This window comes from Gavia stellata, chromosome 4 (assembly GCF_030936135.1).
Source record: "Gavia stellata isolate bGavSte3 chromosome 4, bGavSte3.hap2, whole genome shotgun sequence".
NCBI classification, from domain to species: Eukaryota; Metazoa; Chordata; class Aves; order Gaviiformes; family Gaviidae; genus Gavia; species Gavia stellata.
This window is the reverse complement of record NC_082597.1, coordinates 66,062,709-66,090,625: the sequence shown is the minus strand read 5'-3', so window position 1 is coordinate 66,090,625 and position 27,917 is coordinate 66,062,709. Positions and strand designations below refer to the sequence as shown.

Genomic DNA, 27,917 nt, shown 5'->3' with positions numbered 1-27,917 from the left:
GAAGATAACATTTTTCCCCATTTAACATGGAACTATAAAGTGGATTCCACAAGAGGGAGCTAGAAAACAAATAATCTTTCATGAAGCAGGCTATTACACTCTTTACTGAATAAAGTGGAGGACGTGCTATGTGTGTCCCTTATCAACCAGAAGAGGTGGCTGAGTTGCTGTTGCATCAAGTCTTCCACTATGATGGCTCTTTGTTGTATGGGAGCATCAAGTCGTGCTTCAGGGCTTTATAAAGACTGACAAAGGATTCAGCCCAAGCGTCTTTCTGGTGCCCCTGGGACTGAGCAGCCCTGTACGCCGTGTAGACCATGGTCAGCACTGTCCTTTCAAAGTCTTCTTTCTTGAGTACCTTTGGGTAGGAAGATAGCCTGCTACTCAGCCTGCGGATCTCTGTGATGCTTTTGGGGATAATCTCATTGCAGATGGTGTCAAACTCAGCAGCCTTCCTCAGTGAAGCAAGCTCCTCATCTTTGATGGAGATCCTCTGACCTTTGTCAATGTCAAGTTCAGCTAAAAGAAACTGGTACAAAATCAGAACACAGAAAGCTATTTATCTTCTCCAAGTGAGTCTAGGCAGAGTAAATGTGAATTAACAACGTGTCCTTAGGTCTTTACTTTAGGTCAAATGGAGACAAAACTCTCATTACACTGGCTGGAGGCAGGGCAGACCAGAAAGTCTCTATGTGAATGTTGGACTCCTCTGTTACCCACCTGGGAAAATTAGAGACAGGCTATGGGAGAGAGGAAAAGGAAAAAGCAGGTAGTCTGTTGTCCAAAACAGGCATGGGTTGCTGCTGGTGCTACATGGGGGATTAGAGAGGTGGAGACAGCAGCACAGCTTGGAAAGGTGGTTTACCCTGCCATAGATAGCAGTGGTGGCCTAGCTCTGTGTGAGAGAGCACAGCAGTGGCTTCCCAGCCCATCTCCCCTGCTTGGACATCCAATCCTAGTTTCTCAAGGTGTGGGATAGATAGAGTTGACCCATGCACCTTCTTCAGGTGGGCCACTTTCCCTTAGCTAACCATATGACACTGTTCCAGACCGTGCATTACATCTGTAGTCTCTACTGCTGTGAAAGAGGGGACCTGAATCATTTTGAAGTGAATCAGTCATGCCCTTGAGATTACTTTGCCATGACTCATACTCATGGCTTTAATGATTTGGACAAATAACTTGGGACTGAGACTTAGACCAAAGAATTTAAATGCATTGTGTTGCTGTTAATACGTAACTGTTCTGGAAAAAAGTTGCTTTCAGTGGGAAGCCATTTACTCTGGTTTTCACTGTGCCTGTCAATGCGCTAGAACGCACATTTGAGGTACTGCAGGCAACTGCTGCCTGCTTAAGTGCTGAAAGAGCCAAGTTTGTCTTATATATGTCTGTTCCCTCCCTTCTGGTGAGCTATTACATAGTCAGCAATGGGTTTTCTGCTGGCATGAATAAAAGTGACTTGAAGACAGATAGATAATGCATAACCCCAGTATGGACAGTAATCCCAGTCTTGGTTAGGGCTTAAGGTACCATCTGCTCCCATATACCGAACCTCATAAAGCAGGACCACATCTTCCAGCGAGTTTTGTAGCACTGGGTTAAGGAAGGCAGCTGAGGACCTCTTGAATCGCTGAGCAGCTGGGAAAAGCACAGCTGGAAAATAATAAAGGGAAAAGAGAGGTTCCATAGGGTAGCAAACACTGAAGAGGAAGCACTTTTCAACAGTAGATTCAACCAAAGAACTGCTTGTTGCAAAGACTTACTGTACAGTATGACTTCTCACTGTAAATAAAATGGGCAGCATGGACTGCTTGGACTATAATCTACTGGGGATGGAGGTTAGCTGTGTTTGTTCTGTATCTATACAGTGTTTAACACAGAGTGATTTATAATCCAAGCCTGGGACTCTGAGGTGCAACCATGGCGTAAGGAATAATAATGATAACGTTGCCCAATAATAATTATAACATTGCCCAAAATACATGTTCTGCTCCTGGCTCTGCGAGGGGAAAACAATACTGACCCTCAACACAGCCTGCTTTCTTCAGGCCATTCTCCTACTGACACACTTCTAAAACCTTACATTTCTCCTGGTTTCAGCTGTCTAAAAGTTGATCTCTCCTTAGCTGATAGAGACAGCTCCTCCAGAGAGTAGATCACCTCATCTATCCTGGTCATATATGTCTGGAAGGAGTGATTCACCCTTTGGAGATGCCTATGCCTAGTCATTGAGCCTGTTACCAGCTTAGGCAAGACAGCTACATTCAATGAGGTGAATCACAATTTATTATGACTTAATACTTCACAGTCTTATAGCTAGAAACAACAAAATCTGCTATGATCAGGTATTTATTCACCCCTGTGAAGTGTACTACAGATATTGTCTCAGGGAAATGAGACAGAAAACACATGTATAGCCTCTGAACTCAGCACCCCAGTGAGGTAGAGCATTTGTGGAATCAATGACCTGTGCAGTCTGGAGTATAGAAAATACGTCATACTACATTACAGACCACCTGAAAGCTTTGAGTTACTAATTAGGTTACTAACCAAGTACCTAGGTGCTATTAAAAGGTGTCAGTTCCTTTCAAAGCAGAGGGGGAAACCCCTGTTTTGTTAATGTTATGTGTATATGATGTTGATGTTTAGGTAACCATAGTTTGGATTAGTTGGATTTTTTCTAATACTGAGGAACAGGAAGGTTTTTTTAAAGCTGTGTTTATGTGACTATTGGTGCATTTCCTCATAATCTTCACTTCTCAACTTTAACTGCTGTTGGATAGATAAATTTGGAAACCAGTTAAAAAATGGAAAAAACACACCTTTTGAACGGCATAGACTCTGTAGCCTAAATGCAGCCCTGTTTCCTGGGCCATTGCTAACTGTTGACTTTGTTAAAGTTTAACTTGTTAATGATATCTAAGTTCAAGTAATGCAAGGAGAAACCAGGCCCTCAGAGACTGTGTTAATTAGGACCTTTACTATCTAGCATAAGAAAAATTAATTTCTATAGTACTACGTATGAAGTAATTCATGCTCGACCCAGCAAAGGGTATTTTGGCCTTGAATTAACTAGGGAATATAGTATAGGTAAAATAGTTTGTTGAATTGCAATAAACATGTTGCAGCTGGATACTACTAACTGTAAATGCATCCTACAGGGATGGGTTTCAGACATTTTGGTAAGACACCTACAGAGCTAGGTGCTTTCTGTTGGATCCACATGAATTTAGATTAAAACTTGATTAAACAACAAAATAGCACTTGCAGGGTATATGACTAAAAGCCTGAAGGAATGAATGAACCAAGTAAAAGAACAGAGATGTTGAAAAGGACTTGGTCTCTGCAGTATGATGCCAGTATGCTTTCCCCAGCATGATGCCTTTACCACCCAAGCATCTGGTCTGGCCAAGCCAAGCAGGTGATGAATTTGGGAAAAGTCACAAGCTGCCTGCAGGTTCTGGTCTGTGAGAGTGTTTGCCTGGCTGACCACTGGCAACTGGGGCTATACCCATTTTCTGCTGCTGCTCCACCACTGATATTCACCCATCTTGCTCAGAGCTTTGCTGAGACACACTGGAGCTATTCCATCTTTCACTCTTGGCAACTCGAGAATGCAATTGAGTGCATGTGAAGCACTTGAAACTTCAAGCACTAATTGCTGAGTAATTAAAACTTTTATTACCGGGCAATTAAAACTCTAATTACTAAGCAGCTGGCAGAAATCCAGTCTGTAATGACGACGATTCATTTTTATTTCTTTTAGATGCCCTTTCAGTAGAAACAGCCTCAGAGTGCAGACTACCTCTACATATGCAGACGGTTTAAATCTCAAATATTTCCTGAGCCACGGAAAAGGTGCTATGGCATCTTGCTTCAGTGCTGTCATACTTATTGTCATCACACTGACCACTTTTAGTTTTCAGGCCAAGTGCAGGTTCTTGCCATGGAGCTGAGCTAGGAGTCATCAGGCTCGACTAGATCACCACTCAACTAGAAAAGCCTCAGTGAAAGACTCGCATAAAAATGAATGCCATATTATCGATTTAGTACTGACCCACTTGCTGAATCACAGGTAACACCTCAGAAAGCAGCTGGGTTTTCCTACCCAGCTGTTCCCAGGATAACAGGGATTAGGTTAGGAGATTCGAAGGGACAAGAGCCTGAGCTGCTATATTGTGAGAAAGGACTTTGTATGCATATCAGAAGCATGCCACCCTCTGTAGGGACCAGGCTAGCACTGACTCCCTGATCTCATTATCTTGTTCCCAAAACATATCAAACTTTGTTACAGTTCTTAGAGACTCTACTCAGAAACTCTTTCAGAGCTCATTTGTATTTGTCATGGCGATCTGATTTTCCTGATCCACATTTTATTTCAGTCTTCCCTCCACAGTCCTCTCCATGGATTCACAAGTTCCTCCAAGACTGTGTGAGCATTTAGAGCAAGCACTCTATGATTTTCATTACACTGACTTAACACACATGTAAGTTCAGCACAAAAGCTGAGATAGAGAAAGACTTGCAGCCAGTTTATGCATTTAGTGATTGCAAATTCCACTTGAAACTTTTCTGCTGACTTTACTTCTTCCTGCTTTTACTTCTGTCTCTGACATGAGTTAGCTGAGCAGTATCAAAGAACAGCAAAGAAGTATTACGTGACTTACCATCTTTTTACTATTTTCTTCCCCAAGGGAGTTCCCTGTAAAGCTATCAAGTAATTATTTCATGAGAAGGTGGAGAGCAATGTGCGTCATTGTATGGTGATGTTACAGCCAATTTGTTTCAACGGCAGTAGCTGCCAATGTCTGAGGAGCAGAGATCCCTAATCAGTATTGACAGAGAAAACGCAATCCAGTGATCTCTGAAGCCAGTGGAGAGACTCCTATTGATTTATTGTTTCTACTCCTCTTACAAATGTGTCAAGACATCTCCAATGGAGATGTGGGTGCTTCTGTCCTAAGGGTTGAACAGTCACATAACAAAAAGATTATGATCCACAGAGATGAGGTAGGAACAGTAAGGTTTTGATTATCCTTCCTGAAAACATTTTGTATTATATATCTGTGTAATATCAGGCTCATCCTCTTCCAAATCCCTTCTTCAGAGGGGCCTTAGGAGTGCTCTCTGATCTGACCTCCCTCGCTGCCCACTGAGGCCTCAGGGCTGAAGGTGGATAGGAGAAGTGTGCCTGGGCACAGCCACACACTCCCAGCTCACCTACCCCACCCTGAACAGCCTCATCCTGTGCCCTGGAGTGCACCGTTGCTTGTGCCTGAGGATGGTGGGCAGCGAACAACTGTAGTCCTAATGGTGACTAAAAGTGTCCGTCAACATGTAGTGCAGGAGTCCCTGTTTTCTGCAGTGCTCACTGCAGAAGTCTGCCCACTCTCCTATGGCTCTGTTGACTCAACTCCACCTCTCCTTATGGGCTACCCATGTTTTTAAACAAAAGCTGCAGCCGTGTTTGCCAACTCGTTGGCATGCTTCTAACTATTTAGCTCATGACAACTTTGAGATTTCTTTACGGTTTAAACATAACGTCACATCTGATGCTAATAATAGTTTTATTTTAAAAATGCTTTAATCTTTTTTAAGAACCGTGCCAGAATTTCCTGGACGTCATTAGCCATGTGATAAACATTTGTGATCTTCGTCCAGGTTTTCCATGCAGTTTCACTAGCGAGGGTACAGGTGTTTCATTTTGCTTTCCACTCCACACTCCTGCTTATGATTTCCCAGTTGCTGCTTGTGATGTGTTTGCTCAATAAGTACAGAGCATAGCTGCAGGACTACTCAATTATTCGTGCAGCATCAATGCCCCTTTCTTCTCCTACAAAAAGGTATGAAGCCAAGAGCATGAATCAGACCCTGTGCAGGCCATCGCTCCAAAGAACGTACAGCTCCCGGGGGCTCCAGGACATGAACACAGTTTAACTGGGGTTACGACTCAGTAGGAATTATTTTGATAGACTTCAGGGGCATGGAAAAGGGCTATCTCATTGCTTCAGTGGGACCCCTTTCATGAAGGACAGGAGGAGCAGAGGAACAAGAAAGACTTGTGGACCAAAACTCCTGACTCCTTTCAGTAAAGCAAAGGAGAGTCGCCCGTTGGCACAGGGAAAGGCAGTGGCCCAGCTGGAGTTATCGTATCAGCCAAATTCAGTCAGCAACCTGCCAGTTGTGTCCTCCTGTCTTAGATTACTAGGGCCTGACTCTAAAGAAACTGATGAAAATAATTTCTTTGGGCATCACTGGCTTCCTGGGAGTGCAAGGCAGGCAGCAGCTGCACAGGCAGCAGCAGTTCCTGTTCAGTGATGGACCAAAAAAGGAAAAGCAATCTCTGAAACTCCTTTACGTGTTCACCAGCAGTTGTAACAGGGATTAATAGGGTTCTGCAGGACCATATCCTCTTAGACCGCCGCAACTGTCTTTTTACTGCAAGCTCACAACCACCCCCCTAGTAGTGAGAAACTGCTACAAGCTCAGCAGTACATCCAGCTTGATCCCTCACAGCAAAAGTTTCCCTTTCCTGCTCAAAGCTTTTGAAGTCAGGACTCCTAGATCTCAATAGAAAGAAGTTAATGCATCCCAAATTATAATGACAGCAACTTCTCCCTATTTGGCTTTATCTTATTGGTAAAGCAGGGAATAAAAGTGTTTACCACAAAATAGTTGTTCAGTGCTGTGAGTGCATTTGTGCATGGAAACAAATATGCACACTGCCCGCTAAACGAAAGGAGAGGAAAATGTAAAACTTTATAGGTTATTGTTCATGAAGGGATGGTAAAGTATGTAAAACATTTTTTTATAAATTCATTGGCTATTGTTTTGTTCTGTCTTATAACAAGCACTGAGAAACAGAGCATTTGAATTATACTCCAGTGGTGTGAGTTTTTCCCTGGCTTAAACATCACATGGCTAGAAAAGCAAATAAAAAAATCATGCGTGGCCATGCTCAGCCTTTTTTTTACACCGGCTTCTGCAAGAGTCAAAAAAGCCATCTCCTGGGCCAGGTGCATAACCCTTTTAAGCTTGCTGTTAGTCAGCCTGGAGCATATGCTGGTTCCACTAGTGAGGTGGAAATTTTCCTTCTGTCACGACATTTTTCTCTAACCTGTCTGGAATTTGCACTAAATGGATCTCAGCACACCCAGAGGCTCCCATCAAGAGAAGACATTTGTTGATAACCTGATAACAGATTTTCTCACTAGCACTGACTTCTTTGAAAGATGAAGATGATTCTTCAAGATGAATTCAAGCATTTGCCAAAGCAAATGAACTCAGCACTGTCCACAAGGTGATTCCATAGGCAGACACAGCAGCCATTATAATGCCATGCAAAAATTATGAGTGATATAAGCTGGCTGAACCTATTTTGTTGCAGAGACTGCTGGGCAGTTCCTAGAAACCATTGTTGCTTTGGATATTAGGGCAAATTCCTGAAATGCTCACAAGATTTTCTTTAACAGTGTATGGGAAGCATTGTTTTGAACTCAGTCTCTACATTTCTCCTTGATCATGCACTGCAGAAGAGAAGAGGACACGAGCGTCAAAGTTTGCATACCCTTGATAAAGGCTTTTTGTTTCATGTTCCTCTTTGATCACCTTGCTTATGAGGGTTTACAATCAGACCAGAAGTATATTTTATACAGAAAGAGTTTTATTTCTGTCAGATGACTCTTTGGTGGGTCCTTATGCTGAGTTGCTCCATTGCTAGAGCAACAATTTACTATCCCCAATTTAATGCCTTAGGCTAACTGTGAAATACCTGTCCAAATATTTTGCTGCCCTGAGCAAGCTGTTTATATTGCCCTGGGTCTGCAATCGCTGCCAGAGCAGAACCTGAGTTTTGCTGGCCAGCCCTGCAACAGAGCGTGCTCAGGCAAAGCTCCTCTATGCTTCCTGACTTTCTGCTTTTCTGTAACAAATCTACTGTGTTAGAAATGATTGAACACTTTGCCCTAGCACAGGAGAAATGGAAAGAGCGGGAAGCTGGAGGAAGAATAAGAGGAATAAAATAAGGGAAACACACACAAAAACCTAGAAAGGCAAGGACAAACCACTACAGTGCTGTAGCCTAGCTTCTGAAACTTGTATCTGGAATTGCAGTTACTCACACAAGTAGCTCCCACGACAACAAGTGCAATGCAAAGGCTTTTGCATTCCAACTTTAATATATTTAAATCTCGATTATTGGGAAATTAAATCCCAATGCCCCTTAGGAGAACATAGCAGCGAGATGGAGAAGACATTTTAATTACAAACCAACATGAACTAGCACATTTTTAAAAGCAGCTACCAAGAGAATTTGCCTCTTTTTACTTTCAGCTCCGTATCCTTGCTATCTTAGCTCCTAAGACTAAAATTAATAGTGGCAATGGTCTTTCTTTATTCCTGCCTGTTGGCTAAAAGTGAGAATAAACCTTTGTTTCTTCTTTAGTTACAAAAAGAATGGTTAAAAGAAAAAAGCTCCTTCTTGAAAGTCTAAGTCTTGTCAATAAGAATGTAGGAAGTAGATCTCCCTACAAAAGTTGGCAACAAGCAACTGTTCTTAGAAAATGAAATCTGTTTAAAACACTTAGAATTAATAACAGATTGTATTCAATTCCTTAGTACATCACATAATCTGTTTCTTCAAAGGTACCTTTTACTAATTTATGTCCTTTTTAAGAAACACACATATTCTCCAACCTACACTTCTGTACTTCATAAATGACCTGAGATGTGTTAGCTTAGATTAATGTGCAACAGAGTTTCTATATAAAAACTAGAGTGGTAACAGCCTTTCTAGCTACTTTGCATGAGTAAAAAATGTAAAGATGTATTAGAAAGACTAAAGAAACCTTATGTTACAGAAACGGGTATCGCTAGAGAAGGAAATGGTGCATCTGAGCCTGTGTTTATGAAAGGTGGAGGATATTTTTTTCTTTTATGGTTTAAATTAAATGGTTTCAAAGATATGACTAGCATCAACCAAATAAAGCGGTCTGAGAATTTATTCCCTCAGATGGAATTTCCATTATGCAGCATTTTCACCTGTCCCCACCTGGAGCAATATATGCTGTGTTATTTATTCTTCCCTTGGTCATAAGGAGGGGGTCCCCACCTGGAATTATTTATGCTCACAAAAAAAGATGCAGTCAGCCAAGAGAGGCCTTTAACGTGCTGGAGTAAAGTTGCTGCAAAAGGCATGGAGAGAAAAAATGCACACAGAGAAACCGAAGGAAAGAAGTCAGTCAAATATATTGCTATCCTTCAGTTTGCTGCCATATTACCAGGAACTGGGGATAGGCTATGGTGAACACTATATGAGTGAAGGGCAGCAATAAAGAAAGGAAAAAACAACCCTGTTCCACAGGTTTAACACAGAGGCAATAAGGAATTTTGGTGACAAAGGAAATTTCAGGCTGAGTTGGGAAATGAACCAGTGCTTTATATCCCTGTCTTCATTGCAGGGTCATCTCTCCTTCCCTATCTGTATTGCTCACAACAGCCTTTATGGAAGGGGAAGACACAAAGCAATCTGAATGAAACACATTTAAAAATGTTTCTTACAAATGAACAAGTGAAGGGCTATAATGACGATCCAATCTACTTCCATTTCTCCCAGGAAGGAGCACAGAAGGGAGGCAGTGAGGGAGGGAAGAAATACAGCCAGGTGTTGGTGTTTTGGTGCTGAGCCGTGGGGAAGGACCCTAGGAGCAGAGAGAAGTGGATAACTCTCCTCTTGAACAATGGAGTAAGAGCAATGGAAATCAGAGCTCTGCTTGACAAGAAGACAGAGCTGCAGCAGTTCCAAGAGCTCTATGCATCATGTTACTGCTCCTCTGAAAGGAAAACCCTTCAAAACCAGATCTCTCTCTCCAGTTCTCTGCCCTTTTTATATTAACATCACAGAGCCAAAAGGGGTGGGCTTGAGCCCTGCACCACCTCCCAGATATGTATTTACACAGAGCTGAGATACTGAGCACAGAGGAGAGGCGTCCAGTAGTTAAGAATGGCCTTTTTACATTTTGTCGTACTTTCTTGTTCAGTTGGGCTTCCTTGGTTTCCTGGCAGGCAAAGGCGACTCAGTAGCTAGCATTTTGCTGAGGCTGACCTAATCACAGCTGCAGCTGCAAGGGGCAGTCCGGCATGCCTGTCCCCTCAGTCAGGCTCTCCCTCCTTCCTTTTGTGTCGACACCGCTTTTTGTGGCCACACAGTGAGGCAAGGCAAGGACCTGTCCAGTCATGAATGAAGGGAAAAAGCAAACCGAAAAAAGAATGGTAGATTTCAGCTGTCTCACTCCCCATCATAGCTGCTATGCCAGCAGCGCTTCTGCATGTGAGAAACTCCCAGTGCAAGTGTGGTCCAACTGCTCTTAGGACATTTGGTGATGATTCCAGTTCTCAGATGACATAAGGATGGACATCTGCCCTGGTTAGGAAAAGCAGAAGCCCTTCCTCATGCCTACACACCCTTGATCTAACCACCAAGCTCATGGGTGCCTTTCTGTGGGTGGCCACCTCAACCAGTGTAGTCATTGCTCCTGCTAGAGGTGAGGATTGGCTGCAGGACCACTAGCTGCCAAACACGTCTTTCCCTTCTATGCTTACATCCCCCTGAACGTTTAACAGACTAAATTCAACTGGCACCAAAAAATATCTAAAATTTCTTCCAAGATCAGATAGTGAGAAAGGAATCAAAGGTCCAATTTGAACCACAGACCTAGCAGGGAACAGTATGAATTTTATTTCATTATCACAAATGACAGCTCAGATGCTTCAGTCCAAGTATTAACTGTTGTCATTGACTAGTTCCATAAAATGTCTATTCAGAGAGTAGGAACAATATCATGTGCTTTATCTAAACAACCAATATGATGTAGATTTAGGAGCCCCCTTTGAAATTACCTTGCCTTTTTATCTGGGAGAATGGCAATGCCCTACTACGTGCTAACAAGAGAATTAGCAGATTTCCATCTCATGATGTCTTCCAGTTCGAACTGTCTGCCTTTTCAGAAAATATACATTAATGAAACACAATGCATTGGATTTGTTGAAAGGGGTGCTACATGAAATTCTGTGCAGGTGGCCAAATTGAAAAAATATATGGGCATTCTGACTTTAAAATCTATGGCCATATGATCTGCAGATTAAGAAAAATAATGAAGTTTTGTTATTGCTGATTGAATTGTTCTGTGCTGAATTATCCTATGGGAACTGTCCCACTGAGACTGTGGAGTTGTCAGTTGAGGTGAAGAAAAACAGAAGAAATTATGGGGACCCTGGAATTATTCACTTAAACCATCTGTGAGTAGTTTCAACTAGCAAGTAAATTCAAGTGTTTGACAGTGGATCTAGGAACTATTATTGAACTGCTAACAAATTATTTATTATTTTATTTGTGTATGAACTGCTGACCCACATACGTGTTTTGCACACATGGGAAACAACTAGCTATTCCTCAAACTCACTAAGTATCAACATGGCAGCTCAAAACTGAGGAGGAATAAACATTGCGTTTACCATTTCTTCTCCCTCAGATTAGAACTAGAATTGTCTTCCCCTTTCCTTCAAATCCCCATCTGAGCTGAAATAAATTGTTAGGAAGAGAATACATGCTCTGGGATTTCATTTGTTCTTCAAAACAGGGAAACCCCAGCTGCCTTTCCAGCTGTTCACTAAGCTCCAAATGTCAGTGCACCTGCTACTGGTTTTCTTAATGACATGAATATGTGCTGGATGGAGAAAGTGTATAAATCAGCCTTGCCCAATAAACAAAAAGCAGGGGGATACTGGGTCCTTTTCCTGGGTGAGGAAATGAGTTATTTCTGGAGACAATGTCTTTTCAAAACTTTGCATGTTTTCTAGTAGCGATGATAAAGACAAGAAGTCTGAGAAAGTAACTCAGAGCTGAAGATGGATTCGGGTATGTTTCTGAACTGGACTGGTACAGCTGTTTTGCCACCTGAGCAGAACATGAAGGGTGAAAAGCTGTGCTGTATCCCTGGGTAAGAGGCAGGGGAACCACATGTGTCTCCCGGAGTGGTCCATGAGGGTCACTATGAGAAGGCATCTATTCTGTCAAGTTCACACTTGCATGAATGTCTGGGCCCCATTATGTTAATTTCTGCACCTGCATGGAAATAGTATTAAAAAAATTAATGGAACTCAAATATAATCATCCACAAAATCTAATCGGTGGATTTCAATATATGCAGATGCAATGGTGGGCCAAGACAATCTTTGTGATATTGCTGGAAACATAGCAAAGAAATCTGAAGGATGATTGCAAAATGGATTATTTTTATAGCTGCCTTCCCCACTCCACAAACACACATATGGGAATTCCATTTTACAAAGCTGTCTTTTTTTCATTCCTTGTTATTTCATGCTCTTCTAAAATCTGACTATACCTAGATCTTTCAGGTTTCACAATCTGCTGAAATAAAGCTGAAACTGATGTAAAAATGGATTCACCATTAAATACAGAAAGCCCTGCCAGAACCTGGAGTATTGCAAATTGTTAAAGGCAGCTGGACACTGTGGACGAGGTCCTCAGATGACCTGAGCTGGCACCACCAGCCCCGTGATGCTGCGCTGTGGGCAGCCAGGTTACAGAGAGCCCTGTGCTGTGAAAGGCACGCATGGGATTGGAGGGAAGAGAAGAAGGTTAGATTCAGGCTTACAGAAATCTTACAGCCAACAAAATAATCCAAATATCTTGTTTTCTGGGGAGTGGGACCTGAAAGGCACAAAATGATGACAGTTGCTCCTGAAATTGATGTAAATTCAAAACCCAACATCTTTCGCTGCTGCAGTTCCTGCTCCTATGGATGCCATCTCTCGATGGCTCCCAGCCCAAGACGACCCTGCCAGTTTGTCCTCTGTATTTGATTCAGTGCTATTTTTCCTTACCATACATTCTCTTCTCCTGGAGTCTTTTGAGCTGAATTTGTAAAATAGATTTTGGCTTACAGGAAAATAGTCTAAGTAAATGTTTAAGGAAAAAATGTCAATGACCTCATGCTCTAAACTTAGGAAGAATCAATTTGGAGAAAGGGAGGAAGACTTGATTTCCAGTGAAAACGTCTAGCATGTTGCTGACTGAAAACATCTGGGAGTTTATTCTTTGATTTAACTCCTCTGTGCATGGGGACTGGTAAAGGCGACATCATTACTGTGGAGAAGCACTTTAGATAAGCTGCTGTGATACTCACATTGTAAATTTCAACCTGTCTTTTCCTGGATTTGGGCTTCCTTCTGACTAATTCAAATAGTCTGAAGCTTGCATAATGAAATGTGCTTACTTAGAGAAGTTTTTGCCAGCATGTATACACTCTGTGGGTTGTCATTATAGGCCGCTAATGAAAAATCTTTTGGTCAATCTGACATCTGTTGTCTTGTGCCTAGAGAAGCACTCCTTGCAAAATCTAGACTTCATCATGTGATAATTCTGCATGACAGTTCTTCCTCAAGTTGGTAGTGATGATGGTCTCCCAGATAAGCTTATAGAGATCATCTGGTTATGAACATGTGATCGATATTCATCTTACATAATTTTCATATGACTTTCTTTTGTCATATTAGGGCAATTTTATTACTGGTGTTTGGCCTATAAGTAAGAGGTAATCATTGTCTGAGATACTGGAGCACACTAATACAACAAACTAATCATTTATAGGGGTAGATTGACATTTAGCATGGCTGCAAAATAAGGCAAGGTCTACTTGTCCCCCTATTTATACTTCTAAATTCTAGCCCCAGTAATCTTTAAGCTTGGTTTTGGCCTCTGAGCAGTGCGCAGATATTAAGGATGAAGCAGAATGCAAACTAGCTTGTCATGGCTGAGCTCCTTGGACACACTGGATTAGTAGCTGTTACCCATTGCATTGGCTTACAGAGAGGCTGGTGTGAAGGCTACAGTTTGTTGTGAAAGGGACACGCAGAAGGTGATTTATAACTTTAAATAATGCATGCACTACTTTGTCAACAAAAGCACCCATAAGGAAATGCACTGGGTTTTGAAAAAAGGTAAGTAAACCACAATATGTTCAAGTAGCTGCTCCCAGCTGAATTGCAGTGAGAAGGACTAGCACTCTTTTCTGCCTCAGCGGGCAGACATTCAGAGGGTGCTGAGGTCCACCCTTTGGTTCAGCAGCATTCATATATAGATGTGTCAGGGGAGATACATTTGCTTCTTTGACAGTTAATGTCTTGTTTGGCAGCATGAATTCAACCAGGAGGGAAAAGCTCCTGGGGGACATCATAGATGGGTCTGCAAAGCCATCTGGACATGATGCACACTTCCATATTTGATCATGAAAATAGAAAGGAGGGAGCGGTATAGAGTATTTAGGACATGTGACAAATTGGTTACATTTACCTCACTGACAAATTTGTGCAAGCAGAAACTGAGCTTTCTTCCTTGATGGTGATATTTTGCTTAAAAGTCCCCATATGTTCCTTTGGAGGATATACACGCACGTGTTCAGCTTTGGAGTTCACCTCAGCTGGACCATGCTGGCTGTGAGCAGCATGCACAGAGATTAGGGCTGACATAACTGGATGCGTGCTGGATTGATGGTCTGTGGCACATGCAGTTAGTCATTCAGGGTTTGAAGGGCATCCAGAAATTCCCAGCAAATGTCCAACAGCCTGCTCCCTAAATACGATTTCTGGCTAGAAAATTAGTGTCTTTCTAGGGAAATACAATTTCTTATGGTATCCCTAACACTTAGCTATTCACCAAGCAGACTTTTTAAAGACAGACTTCATCAGCTGGAGCCCACAGCATTTCCCTGCTGTGAACATGAGAAATACAGCACCATGGCAAGGCAAGCCCCTGGTCTGCACAATTGACAGCTTCTGACTGCCTCATCATTCTCAGTCCCATTGCTAAACATCTAAATCCCCCTCTCAGCTCTCTGCATTCCTGGAGGATTCCCTCCATCCACAGCACCCAGCATTGCCCAGACCTCAGCCAAGTGGCTGCTGTCTTCCCTCTGTGCAGCAGGGCTGGTTTTAGGGAGAGATGGGGCACAGTGAGAGGCAGGGACCTGGTACAGGAAGGCAGGAAGGTTTGATAACGCAGCCAAAAACCCCAAACCTGGGCTAGAAAGCAGGTTTTGGCTGTTCTTGATGATGGACAGAGGACACCTGGTATCCGTAGTCCATTCATCAAAATTGGGATCCTCTGAGCTGAGCTCAGACACCCTGCTGCTGGTTTGTTTCACACTGGCTTCTCTCAGGCACCCTGTGAGGAAGCAGGGCCCCATCATCATCCTCCCGCTGCTGGAGAGGCCAACACGGCAGTCACACACTGCCCTTTGCCACTTGAGCCTAACTGGGCCTGATTGTATCTGATTTTTTTGATTGTATCTGATTCCTGTTATGGGACACCCCAGTGTGGAAAAATCTTTGGGAACTTTTCTATCCTTGTATCTTTGTGAGCACCCAACTGAGCTTTAGATTTGCTAAGTACAAGTCAAGGTAGGTCAGCCCCTTTGAGCTCTGTTTATTAAAAAACCTGGTGGTAGAAAGCAACAAAACAAGCAGTATATATGTTTTTATCATTAGAGTTATTACCTCCCAAAACTTTCTGCCAAATTGGCATGGCAATCCAGAAAACCAGAAGTTGCTGCAACTATGACAAATGAATGGTTTCACTTAACACATGCTGTACTATATTAGGATGTCTACAAGTAGTGTTTAACTGGAAATGGAGCTTGTTCAGTGCCAGGCCATGAACAATTGCAGTAAATAAAAATGAGGCATGACTTAAATGTCTTTTATTTTAGGAGGGGGCTTAAGACATGAACAGTTTCCTCAGACATAAAATCTGCATTTAATAAATAAATTCAATAAACAATTACTCTGTGTTTCTTCAGAACCAGGCATATACAAAAACGTAATGTCATGGCTGTGAGCATTATGAAAAACAGGGAGGAAACTGAGGGCTTGCAGAGCCATTCCTCCAGGGACTGATAGGGGGAAACAGGGACTTGTGCAGCTCTGGCACTGTTGCTATGACTGGGGTTAATGGGAAAGCTTGACTGGTATTAACAGGAAATGCTGTAGCCCCATAGCTCTGTAAAAGAACAAGTTCCTTGCAGCTTCCATGGAATAAGTCAGGCTGTTTCTTGGGCAGTCAGAAGAGTCTTTTTTTAATACCTACATAGTTTAGAAAGCTCAAAGGGAGGCAAAAAAAAAAAAAAGAAAAAAAAGAAAAAAGAGATGTGCAGAGACCTCGACATATTGCTGATTCAGTAGCAGTAACTTTAACTTTTATACTGTGAGTGGTGGTGAATTGCCCAGACTAGTGTATCTCAATATTCTGGTGTGCTGAGAGGCTGGTGGGGACCAGAAGAAAACACAAGTCCTGCTTATATGAGAAAAACGCAGTGCCAGCTCCAGAGAAATGCAACCTTCCCATGAGCCTGAGAAGCAGACGGATAAGACCAGCTGTGACAGATGGACATCTTCCGAAGGGCGGGTTCAAATGGGGATGCATACCATGCTGACAAGGGGGTGAATACTACCCTAATCTTAAACGTGTGTGTGCTTTAATCTTTCACATCCACATTTATCACATTTTCTCTCCACACTTTTCCTTTCTCTTCCTCTTTTTCTCTCATTCATACTACTTCCTTCCATTTGCCATTTTTACCTCCAGCTTTTTCTCTATTCTTTCTTAGCATCTCTGCCTTTTTTTGCCTTTGCCTCTCTTGTCTCCCTCTCTGTAGCTCAAATAAGCCCTGCCAGATTGGAAAGTCTGTACTCTTTCCAAGACAGAGAAGAGATTAGAAGCATCGGCTCTGTTTGGGGCAAGCCACCACGTGCCAAATAGGTGGAGATGGTGAAACCCTGATGTTCTGGCTCGCAGCAGATATCCACATCCAGTCCTGTGCAGTTTAGTCTCTTCACAATTAGGCAACATCTAACCAAAGTTTCCTTCTCCCCCAGTGCTATGCCAGAGGGTGGGGGAGTCACACAGGCATCGCAGAAGACCTTGTGCATTTGGATCTCCAGCACAAGATTGCAGCACAGCATTGCCCTTCCACTGTCCCATTTCCTCCCAAATAACCTCTGAGCTTTGAGCAACTTATTTTTCCCTTTCTCGGTGACTTTTTTTCAGCTACCCACCTGGCTCTTCCTGAGCAGAGAGAGAATCAGTGAGTTTGGAGCCTGGCTCCTGGCTGGTGACCTGTTTCCCTGTGGCTGGGGAGGAATTTCCAGAGGATGAGTGGTATGCATGCCGATCTCAGGGGAACTGGGGAGCTGCCAAACCTAACCGGCAAACTGGGCCAGGAAAGGCCCCACACACGCTTTCACCAGAGGAAAGGAATGTTTGTGGAAACTGGGAATAGTGGAGCTTATTCAACTCTGCTGCTCTCCTCCTCACATTCTTCTTAGTCTCAGGCCCAGCACTGAGCTTGCCCTACCGCAAGCACTGCCATAGTGAGACAAGAGGAGCCAGGTTATTTTTGCAGCCTGGAGAACCTCAGGGGGGATAAAAAGAATTACCAGCTAAGGTCTAGCCACTGAGTAGGCGAGGGAGCCCTGTGACTTGTGGTGCAGACTCAGGCTAGTTTAATGTCTCTGTATTAGCAAGTATGCTGTGGGGGATATATCATAAAGCTGCCATAGCAATAGTCAAATAAAACAGGATTTGGGGGGAATGAGAGACACAGAGACAATAAAGACATACAGGATCCCTTCCTCTGCTTCCTTTCCTTCCAGTGGGAGAGAGAACCCCATAGATGACTGTCCCCTTGGGGACTTTTGTCTATGTGTCTCCCCACAAGCGTTATTTGCAGCTTATCCTCAAGCTGTTTTTTCTTCCCTTTTGTGATGCTTTGATATGTTTCCTCCTCTGCTTCCCACCATCGGCTATCCATGTAGCTGACCTGCATGAGATTCACCCGTGCCAGTGCCATTTTGCTGAAAAACACTTTAACCCATAAATAACATGTTTGGGCTGGAAGATCTTAATAATCAGGGTTACTACAGAAAACCAAATTCCAGATAATGACCAAGATTGTGGCCTTACTCCTGAGAGTGGCAAAATTCATGTTGACTTCAGTGGTGCTGGTCTGCATATTTCAGTGCTTTTAAAGCTAAAGCAAGGAGCAGATTGATATGCCCACTTCAAACCAAGACACTCACACAGCTCCGTTTTGCTGCAACCGGGTCCATGTACCCAGCTAGCTTCTCTGCATCTTGGATGGACTCAGCTCCCTTCAGCAGAGCCACCGGCGTGCAGAGGGAGAGTGCATGGTTTTACAGAGCCCCAGTTCAAGGTGGGTGCAGGCTGTGCACGTGGTCAAGCACCAGTGTTCATCTGCAGCACCCTAGGCTGGCCCTATGGGTCCTGCCCTGCCTTGAACTCGAGCACAGGCACTGCGTGCAAAGTTAATTGCTCCACCGCTCAGTGCTTTACCTCAGCAATTTACATCTTGCCTGTCACTATTTGAGTAATCAGAGCTTCTGCAGCCTGATGATGTTCATTAAGACCTGCTGACTTTTCTTTCAATGACATTGTATTATTCAGTGCTTCTGACAGGATGTCTTTCTGCCTGAGAAGTCATTACGCTCCTGCTGAATCTGGCATGATCTACCCCAAGAAAACAAGAAAAGCACTTTATGCTTCAGAAACAGAATAAAAAAAAATCACCACTATTAACAACACACAGGACTATACGCACACAGTCATACTGAAGAGATCTGGGGCAAGTGATTTAATTACTCCATGCCTCACAATGAAAAGGGATGCTAACGTTTCTTCTCCTTAATTGCACTGAACGTATTTGGTGAAGGAAAGATTTTTTTCACTCCGTGTGTTTGTGCAATGCCAGGTACCAGTGGGGTCTCTGGGCCCAGCAGTCTAGTACAAGATAATTGGGAGGGGACTCACAGAGTGCTCTACAGTCTTTGCATGTGTACATAAGTTATTTCATTCATAACAGAGCTGCTTCGCCTATGGAAGGGAACATTGTCTTAGCAGCATGCATTAACAGCAGTGAGGTGGTTGTTAAAGGTAAGGTGAAGGGAGCTATTTCCATGTGAAAGTGTAAGGAGGGATTTGAATAGCCGAAGGTGCCTCTGAGCTGGACTTTGGTTGGGACATGAGGACCCTTGTGCAAACTGATCCGGTTCCCATAACAGTTCTATACCTGGGACTGAGGCAACAGATGGGACACTACAGCATGCAGGAATCCTAAAAAAATGACCAAAGTGGCAGCAAACGTCTTACTGATTTGCTAGTCCTCAGTACTGGGATGGAACTGGGATCACTGAGAAGATTCTACTGGTACCACTTTCAGCTCATAGTTCTCACTTAGTCTGGCACATATCAAAGAGAAAATAGCTTTACCCCATGTGTCTTCCTCTTGTTGCTTACCCAGATTTCCTCAAAATTGTCTAGCTCCTTTCTCTTTTTAACTTTTGATTCTGTCAACTAGTTTATGACTGTATGAGCTGTAAGCTTTAGCAATTTTTTGATTGCTTCCTCTGGTGGAAAAAGCCTCAGAATCACTTAGATCCTTCCTTGCTAACAGCATGACTGCTTTTATACAGTACAATATCTATCTGTGAACTAAACTAAAATGTGGAAGCTTCTATAATCTATCATCCTTCTGATCTCATTACAGTTTAGCATCATTGCCCTAGAAAAGATTATAAACTTAGATTTTTTCAAGCATCCTTTGTATGTCTTTCAGTTTCAGGTATCCATTGTGAATTTTGATTCAAGGAACATCCTCCATGCAGGTTAAATTAATTAAGTATGCCCCTAAAGAAGCATTTGGGGAATCAGGACATGCTAGAAAGGATTTTGATTACAGTCGCAGCCCTACCCTATTGGATATTTATCCTACACAGGTTAAATCCATTCAGAAACTGTTACAGTCTAGCTACCTTTTGCAACACCAAGCAGCTTTCACAGGTACTAATAACTAATGCCTTTTCAGCCCCTTCTTCAGTCCTCTCCCTGCTCTTCCTGCAATAGCACTTTGTCTAGTAGTTTCAGACTGCCACCACAGCTGATGCCCAGGGGATCTGCCACAAGGAACGGGAGGGCCACGTCTGTGCTGCACAGCAAAGCATAGGGCAGAGATGTCAGAGCCAGAAGCAGTATGACCATATCAGCGTGCCACTGGGTCCAACTAGGTGATCCCTGTTGAAAGGCAGAGCTCACTCCCTTGGGCACATGCCATGCATGTGACTGTCACCCTGCTGGGACAGCAGCTAGAGTCCCTGCACTGTCCTGTGATGGGCAAGGCAGGCAGCTTGCCTCGGCCCTGGGTCTGTGATCTCTGCTCCATACGCTATTGTGCCATGCAGATATCCTAGTTGCCTCCTTAGTTCATTAATTCTCAAATATTTTCCAGACCTGCTTGTAAATATATTTTTGTCTTTGCTTTCTTCTAATTTCCTAAAGGGCAGAAAATATTCTTCTAATGCCTCCTTCATACTATTTACAGTGTAGGACAATTTGTTTTTTAAGGATCTATTTTTAAGTCTATGACATACATTCATACTCATCTCTTACACAGCTCTTTGCAAAGGAATTCAGGAAGTAAAAGCACAGGTATATAAATGGTCTTCCTCAGGTGATCCAGCTGCAAAGCTAATTCCTCTGAATTTTAATCCCAGACTGCCCTTCAGGCAGTGCTTCCCTCTCTTTACATGTACAGTTGCAATACTTGGTGCAGTAATAATTTGCATCAGGCAAATAACCCCCCAGACCAGGAGACTCCAGCCTACAAATATGCATTCCCAGGAACTGGTACAGACTTATGGAACAGACTCAGGGTAGGTGGGAAAAACATCTGCAGCAGATTGATCAAGCCTTTTGCAGCTCCAGTGAGGTCACTGGAATGGGTCCAACATGCAGGGAAGTTGGAGGAGTTGAGGCAATTTTCCAAGTGATCATGTGGGAGTCATAGAAAAGGGAAATATTGCATTTTCTCCATAAGAAGAAACATTCTTTACACAGCCAGGCTTAGACAGAATTGGGTCTGTTTCATAACATTTCATATCTTTCATTGTTTTATGTGCACTACATATTTTAAGAATTGGATAACAGTGGCTTTATGGAAATTAAAGGAAGTTAAATAGATGTTGCATTTTAAAAAGTTCTTGTAGCCAGTCCAGCTGGTGTAATTTCTTTTTACCCTTGGACCAGACCTTTAGAAACCTCAGCATGTCCTAAATAAGCCACGACCATAACCTGATATACTCAAGGCCCGCTGAGCATGTATGTATATAAGCGTTTGACCATTTCTGTTGTAATTACATGCTGTGTTCAGGCCACATTCCCTTTGCTCGCACTGTCCAAGCCAAAAATATCAAACAAGTGTTACTGTCAGTGGTGGAATCCGAGAAGTTGGTCGGGAAGGGAGTGCCTGGCTGTAGGGATGCAATATGAGGTGGGGGGGAAGAGAGGCAAATAAGGTCAAAAGGCGTGGGGATGCAGTGCATGCCCTACTCTCCAAGGCATTCATCCTTTGCCCACACGGCAAGATCACCAGCAACCTGGTATGTAGCAAATGATCACAAAGCATAGAATATGTTAAACGCTGCTTCCTTATAAAAAGACTGGCTAGCTTTCTAGCAACAGCCAGTCTCCCTTTCTCTTCTACATAGTCCTCCCTCTCCTGGCACTGGAGAGCTGCCAGCCTGCTGTAGTTAAGCCCACAAGCAGAAGCAGCCTGCAAAAATTGCTCATGTAGCAGCTGCTCCATCAAACTCACAAACTCAGTTGCCACAACACTAGAGCAAATACTAAAGTTTGCACTGTTGTGGGGAAGTGAAGGAGGATGGGCCTTCTGTTCTTCCAAGTCATTCCTTCTGCAGAAAGCCTCTAAGGAGAACAAACTGTTCCCCTGATGTTATGGAACAACCATTTGACTTTCACTGAGCACTAGAGGCTGGGTATGAAATAACGCATGTGGACCAGACAGATCTGGACGCAACTGTAATACTGCTTTCGAGGTCTGGAAGGTGCAGCACAGCCATTCCCCAAAAGCATGAAACCTCAGTGTTGCTAATATAGCCAATACAACCTTTTCTCACTGATGGGTGAAAAGACTTTTACCTTCTTATTTTGTGTCTGTCAACATCTCCTTTTCCAGCCTCCACTGAGGGGAAAACTTACCATTACACCTGCTTCCCTGCTGTCCAAGAAGCCAAAACCACAAGAAATCATACTGCATCTTCACTCCCTGAGCAACCACATAGCAAGCATGCTACTGTTTGTGTGCCATTTATTTGAATCAGCAAGCCCTTACAGCAAATAAACTACAGCCAGCTGAGATGGAAAGTGCTAATAAGGATTGTCTTAGAGTTTCTCCTCAGGGAACAGGCAATTCTTACAATGCAGATCTGAAGCTAACTTCTGCTCTCCAGTGTATTGGTACTCATCAGTACAGTTTGATGAAAGCAACTGGGTGGCAAGCAGTGACACTGTCTCCGGTTACCACAGCTGCATGTTATTTTTTGTTTATTTTTGTTGTCAAAGAACAGGATTTGTTCGTTGTTTTCTCCAGCAAAAACGTCTCTTAAGATCTGGAATTCTTTTTTGGGACCTTCAGAAATTAATATGACCTCACCTCTACCATCACATAGGGAATATCACTCGGTAGAGACCTAACATTACCCTTTCTCCTTAGACAGGTGCTTCACAAAATCTGAGAGGGTAATACCATACAGCTAAGCCTACAAGAGGCTCAAGGAAACCTGAGATGATGACAAGCAAATTATTTCATCACCACGCAGGATCTTTTCTTTATTATACTGAACATGTCCATTCTAGGGACCAAGCTTTGACTGTGACTTCTGGACCAATGCCCACAGCTGGACCTAGGCAGGCTGAGGAGTGTGTGAGATTTTTAGCGCAAAAGGCTGAGGGAGTGAAAACAATACCAAAAAACCCCAAACCGCTCATTTTTCCTACTAGAAATGCTTTTTTTTCCATTCACTGATGCTCATAAAAGCAAAGAGAAAAGAGAGGTGGCAGTCTGGAGTTCCCACCCACCAGTCAGCACAAGTATGTTCATATTTCCTCACGTCTGACTGTTTTCTTGAGCCAAAGCTTAGATACTTGCTTACAAGGGCTGGGCATCCAAGGCTGCCCCAGTGCCCTCTAGTGAAAAAACAGTAAAAGCTAGACCTTGTTTTATCCAATAGTGACTGTTCATTTCTATTGCAAACAACAACTGTTGGTAATTAAAGCAGGACCCTTTGTCCTACTGTTTTGTAAACAATCTGGACTACTAGTCAACATGGAGATGGTACGCAGATCTGTCTTTCATTTCCATCAGACCGGTTGCTTTTTCCATTGCAAAACTCAGATCAGGAGTTGGATAAGACTTAAATGACTGAGCTTTAAAGCAGACAAGAGTCAGTTGTCCTTTGTGGAGGGAGGGAAGAGCTCTGAGTGTGCAGAAGGGTGTGTCGTGCCTCAATACTCAAATTTCCTCCTAGGTTTCTAAGCAATTCAAAAATTAGGACAGTGCTTTGGCCCTCTAGATACTGCAGATTAGGATGGGATTGGTTGGGCTGACACATAGATAATTTAGGGGAGTGGACGTTCTCTGAAGTAGTTATTGTTGAAGGAGTCATGCCTCTAAAACATATTTGGAGCTGAATAGTCCCAGTAGCTGTGGAGAAGAATCTGGTTTCCTCCTCAGCAGATGTCTGTATACAATATTTGTGAGAACTGAACTCCTTATCTCAACAGGGAAGGAATCTTCTCTTCCCTCTGAAGTCTCCAAAAACAAGCTCTAGAACTTCCAGCTTGAAAACAATCTGCTTTCCCAAAAGGCACAACAGAGTTCTGATGTTTTCCTTTAAATATTCATGGTGATTAAAACCGGACTTTAATAGTTGCATGGATTCCTTTTAGGGTTGTGTTGTTGTTTGATTAAAATAAGTGTGTTAACAAAAGTGAGGAATATCCGTAAATTGCATAGTCATTATTCCGTGGAAATGAACCCCTTTCTTTTTGCTTTTTTTTCCATTTCATAGGTAAGGTGACCTCATTCTTCCAAAAGGTAGGGTTGGTTTTTTTCATATATGCAGATCTAGTTCTGATTTCCTCACATTTTTATGTGTCATCCCTGGAAAGACAAACTCTTACATACAAAATTAAGGGATTTTATGGTGACAATTGGTGTCATTACCTCTACTATACAGTAAGAGAAAAGTAAGGTACATGCAGGTATAATGACTCATCCAGCATCATCCAAGAGGCTGATGGAGAAGCTGGGGAAAGAACCTGACATTCTGAGTCCCAGGTCAATGCCCTGTCAGTGAACCCCCACTAACTGTAAGGAACAATTAAGCATTCATACAGCCTTAGCAGAATTGCATAGCTCTTCATTGCTTCATCCAGCCATTGCCTCCCCTACAAAATCAAAACCAAACCCAAATAGCAGACTAGAAAGGAACCAGCTATAATGAGGAAGGCATGGCAGATTGGGATGGGGAGGGGGGCATCTGAATGCTTGATTTTTTAACAGACTCCGGTTCCTTTAAATAGCTGTGAATTTCAATACCAGAACCAAAGAAATCTTTTGGGAGGTGTTTCCTTTCTCCACTTCCAGCAGCTACTGAACTTGTGCCAAATACCGGAGGAGAGAATAAAACAAAAAAAGGGAAAGGACATCATCACTAGCATTTAAGCAAGCATCTCCTATGCAATCCAGTAGTCTCAAACTATTTCATATGTTACTGTCACACATTTGAGTACATGTATGTCAGAACTATATACTATCGTAATAGCAGCTGGAGCCTGGTAACACCACGGGTAGCTTTCTCTATGTTGTATGTGCTAGTCTGTCAGGGCAGGGTCGTAGGCATTCCTAAGCACCTTGCACAATCTAGGCATTGTGTTTGCTATTACCAGGTATCTGCCTGGTGGAGCAGAAGATTATGCCACCTGTAACTGCAAATGTTTTTACTTTACGGTTTCATGACCTACAATTTTTCTTAATGCAGGAGAAAAATGAGAAGGAGAGAGAAAGGAGAAAGTGAGAAAATAATGTAGTTTTGGTTCTTGGGATATTTTTTATATATATTTGTATTATAATAGAATACATATATCATTTTACCTTTACGCACTTATGCATGTGTATTCTTCTATTTGTCTATATAATTATTTAGCTGACCTGTTTAATGGAGAAAAAGAATTCCAGAGTTGGGAGGGACAAATTGTATATATATGTATATATATGTATAATGGAACATAATTTCAGACCAAATCTACAAACTCAAAGTTTTCTCTTAAATAGTTTTTCATGTTTAAATCTTACCTTTGTTCCATCTGTGGGTCACAGTGGCATGAGCACTGTAATAGAACAGCAGCAGCAGCAAAGTCTTCCAAAGCATCCTTCTCTTTAAAATACGTATGTCTAGCTGTATAGTAGCTTTTTAATTTCCTATCTCCTTTCTTTTCAGGAATAAATAAATGGCTTTTCCTCTCCCCCTCCCCCTTTGAAGGCAAACCTGCCTGTTCTTCTGAGTACAGCTGAAATCAGTGTGCAGCTCCTTTCCCAAACCAAGTCTCCTCGGGATCAGGAAACCTACTTTCACAGACAGACTTTGTTTTTATCCACATCTGGAATGACTCATGGTGCATGTGAGTTTTCTGGCAGCTGTGTGAATAAATATCATTACATTTTTGTAGTTGAGTTTCATTTGTTATATGGGCCAGTTGGAATTTATTTTTGTCCAATAAACAGCCACAAGTAACTTCATTAAAGGACACTCCTGAATCCTAGTTCTGTAGCTACTCCTCTGTAACACAGGGGGCTATACGCTAACCTGTGTCTAAGGCAAAAGCCTTCTCTGGAGTGATGTACAGCTGCCCTTGGATGCTTAAGTCAGGGAGTGGGGCATGTGCTTTGCAAGAACATTTTGCTACTGTGATTCATATAATCGCTCCTTTATTAAGAACATATAATGCCGCACTTAGACGTCAGTTCTGCAAGACAAGTCTTGGCCTTTTCCTCCATTTGGCCAGTGCAGACAACAGGAAGGTCCAAATCCTTAACTGGCTCTCTTCAACGGTACTATGGGGAACGCTAAGCAATCCTAAGGACAATCTACAACAGCCAGGCTCAGTGTGGACAGGTGATACCAAACAAAAAGGCTACTGAAAGGTGTCTCCTTGCTGACACTGGCCCCAGGGAAGACAACACTGCAAGAGTTTATCCCAGAGTGACCCAACATGGAGGAAGCTGCAGGTATGTACTGTCCCTGGCACAGCTTCATCAGCGGTATCGGGGTGCTTTATGGGAATACAGCACTGGAATAACAGCAGCTGCTATGTGTTGGAACAGACCAATGAAAAATAGGAACACAAGGATAGGAGATACTCCATTTGGTGCACAGAAGCGATAAGTCTAATTCTCTTCTTTTATAGGTGAGTGTAAGCCAGGAACAAATCCACAGACATCCATGAATTTATACTAGTGTAAAACTGGCATATAAGAAAGGAGACTCCAGCTCAAAAGGTATAAATAGAAGAATTAAGGGGAAGGACCAAGAGCTGGAATGACAGAGGGCACTGTGGCTCAGGATTAATGGGCACTGGCAGGAAGGCATGGAGAAAACCTGTTCAGCTCCTGTCTGCCTCATGCCAAAGTCTGGCCTTAGCCTCAATCCCCTCATTCTTCTCTGTCCCAGCTTCAGGTAACACCAGCTGTAAAGGAAGGAGGAGGGTCAAATAAGGTTGTCTTGCTTAAGGCGGCTCCACTTCTTTTCCTACATGTACAGATTTTCCTATGCTCAGACTGCCTCAGGTTACGCCCACATGAACAGCACACGAATGTGAGACAGTATTTTACATGCCAAGGAGATGACAAAAGGTATAATTCAAGCAGAGGGTGGCTAACTAACTCTCTCACTATATACTCTTCTTGTTACCATAACATCTTAGGGATGGGTCTCAATGCAAGATTAAAGCTAGAAGTGGGCTCACTCATATGTATCTGTCCAGAAATTAAGGAACTGGAGTAAACTAGTTTTATGTTCCCTAGAGAGGGTGAGAGAGAACCAGAGATGCCACAAAAGGATGATTATTCCTGCCTAGTTCAGATAAGTCACTTAGGACAGAATGAGTTGCTCTCTGGAGGAGGTGCATCCAGTCATCAGCACGGCCAATTCTGAGATGATGCGCATCAAGATGATTTGCATCAAGAAAGTGCAAGTTGCACCATAGTAAGGGGATAATGACCTGTCAACTGCTAAGGAAAAACATTGTGGTATAAATCCTACTGGAAAGACTTCAACCAGTAGGGAGGGCTTGAGGAAGTATACTTTAATTTAGTAAACCACCTTAGTGAAAGCCCTCTAGCAAGCAAACACAGCGGGTATAGATGGCTTCATTAACTTAACTGCACCAGCCTAGCTACCCTGGCATGATGATCTCTAATGTCAGAAGGGTCTGTGAACAACACGTTTCAAAGTCAGGTAGACAAGGGAGAAGCAGCACTTAGGATGCACATTGCAGGTTTGAGAAATGAAAGAAAACTGTAAGAAAACTTAAAATCCTATGGGGTAACAAAGGAACACATTTTCAGTAGTATGTGGGGAGGGGGCGTGGAAACTCTGCTGAGGTGCTGTATCTTTCATTGTTTACATCTAAGGAAACAGCAGCCAATGAGAGAGGATGAAGGAGGTCAGACGGGCTCCGTCACCCTCTAAATATTGGATATTAGGAAAAATTTCTTTACTGAGAGAGTGGTGAAGCTTTGGAGCAGGCTGCCCAGGGAGCTGGTGGAGTCAACATCACTGGAGGTGTTCAAAAAATGTGTAGACGTGGCATTGTGGGACATGGTTTAGTGGGCATGGTGGTGTTGGGTTGATGGTTGGACTTGATGATCTTACAGGTCTTTTCCAACCTTAGTGATTCTGTGATTCTGTAA

At 42.8% G+C, this 27,917-nt stretch overlaps 1 protein-coding gene across 1 annotated transcript; it reads right to left on the bottom strand.

Annotated features, from left to right (window-relative positions):
• Positions 1-116: 116 nt before the first annotated feature.
• Positions 117-25,377, bottom strand: FAM180A (family with sequence similarity 180 member A). Its single transcript, XM_009810926.2, has 3 exons — positions 25,302-25,377; positions 1,553-1,653; positions 117-529 (listed from the first exon to the last, which is right to left on the bottom strand). Exons 1-3 carry the CDS (start codon positions 25,375-25,377, stop codon positions 188-190), a joined length of 519 nt encoding a protein of 172 aa, XP_009809228.2. The 3' UTR covers positions 117-187.
• Between the last annotated feature and the right edge of the window lie 2,540 nt (positions 25,378-27,917).

Bases quoted from the DNA above. Each gene is read 5' to 3' on its own strand.
- FAM180A (XM_009810926.2), bottom strand. From the start codon at position 25,377: ATGCTTTGGAAGACTTTGCTGCTGCTGCTGTTCTATTACAGTGCTCAT. The intron at 1,654-25,301 runs GTAAGATTTAAA...ATTATTTTCCAG, and splicing joins GACCCACAGATGGAACAAAG to CTGTGCTTTTCCCAGCTGCT. The intron at 530-1,552 runs GTTCGGTATATG...ATTTTGTACCAG, and splicing joins ATGTGGTCCTGCTTTATGAG to TTTCTTTTAGCTGAACTTGA.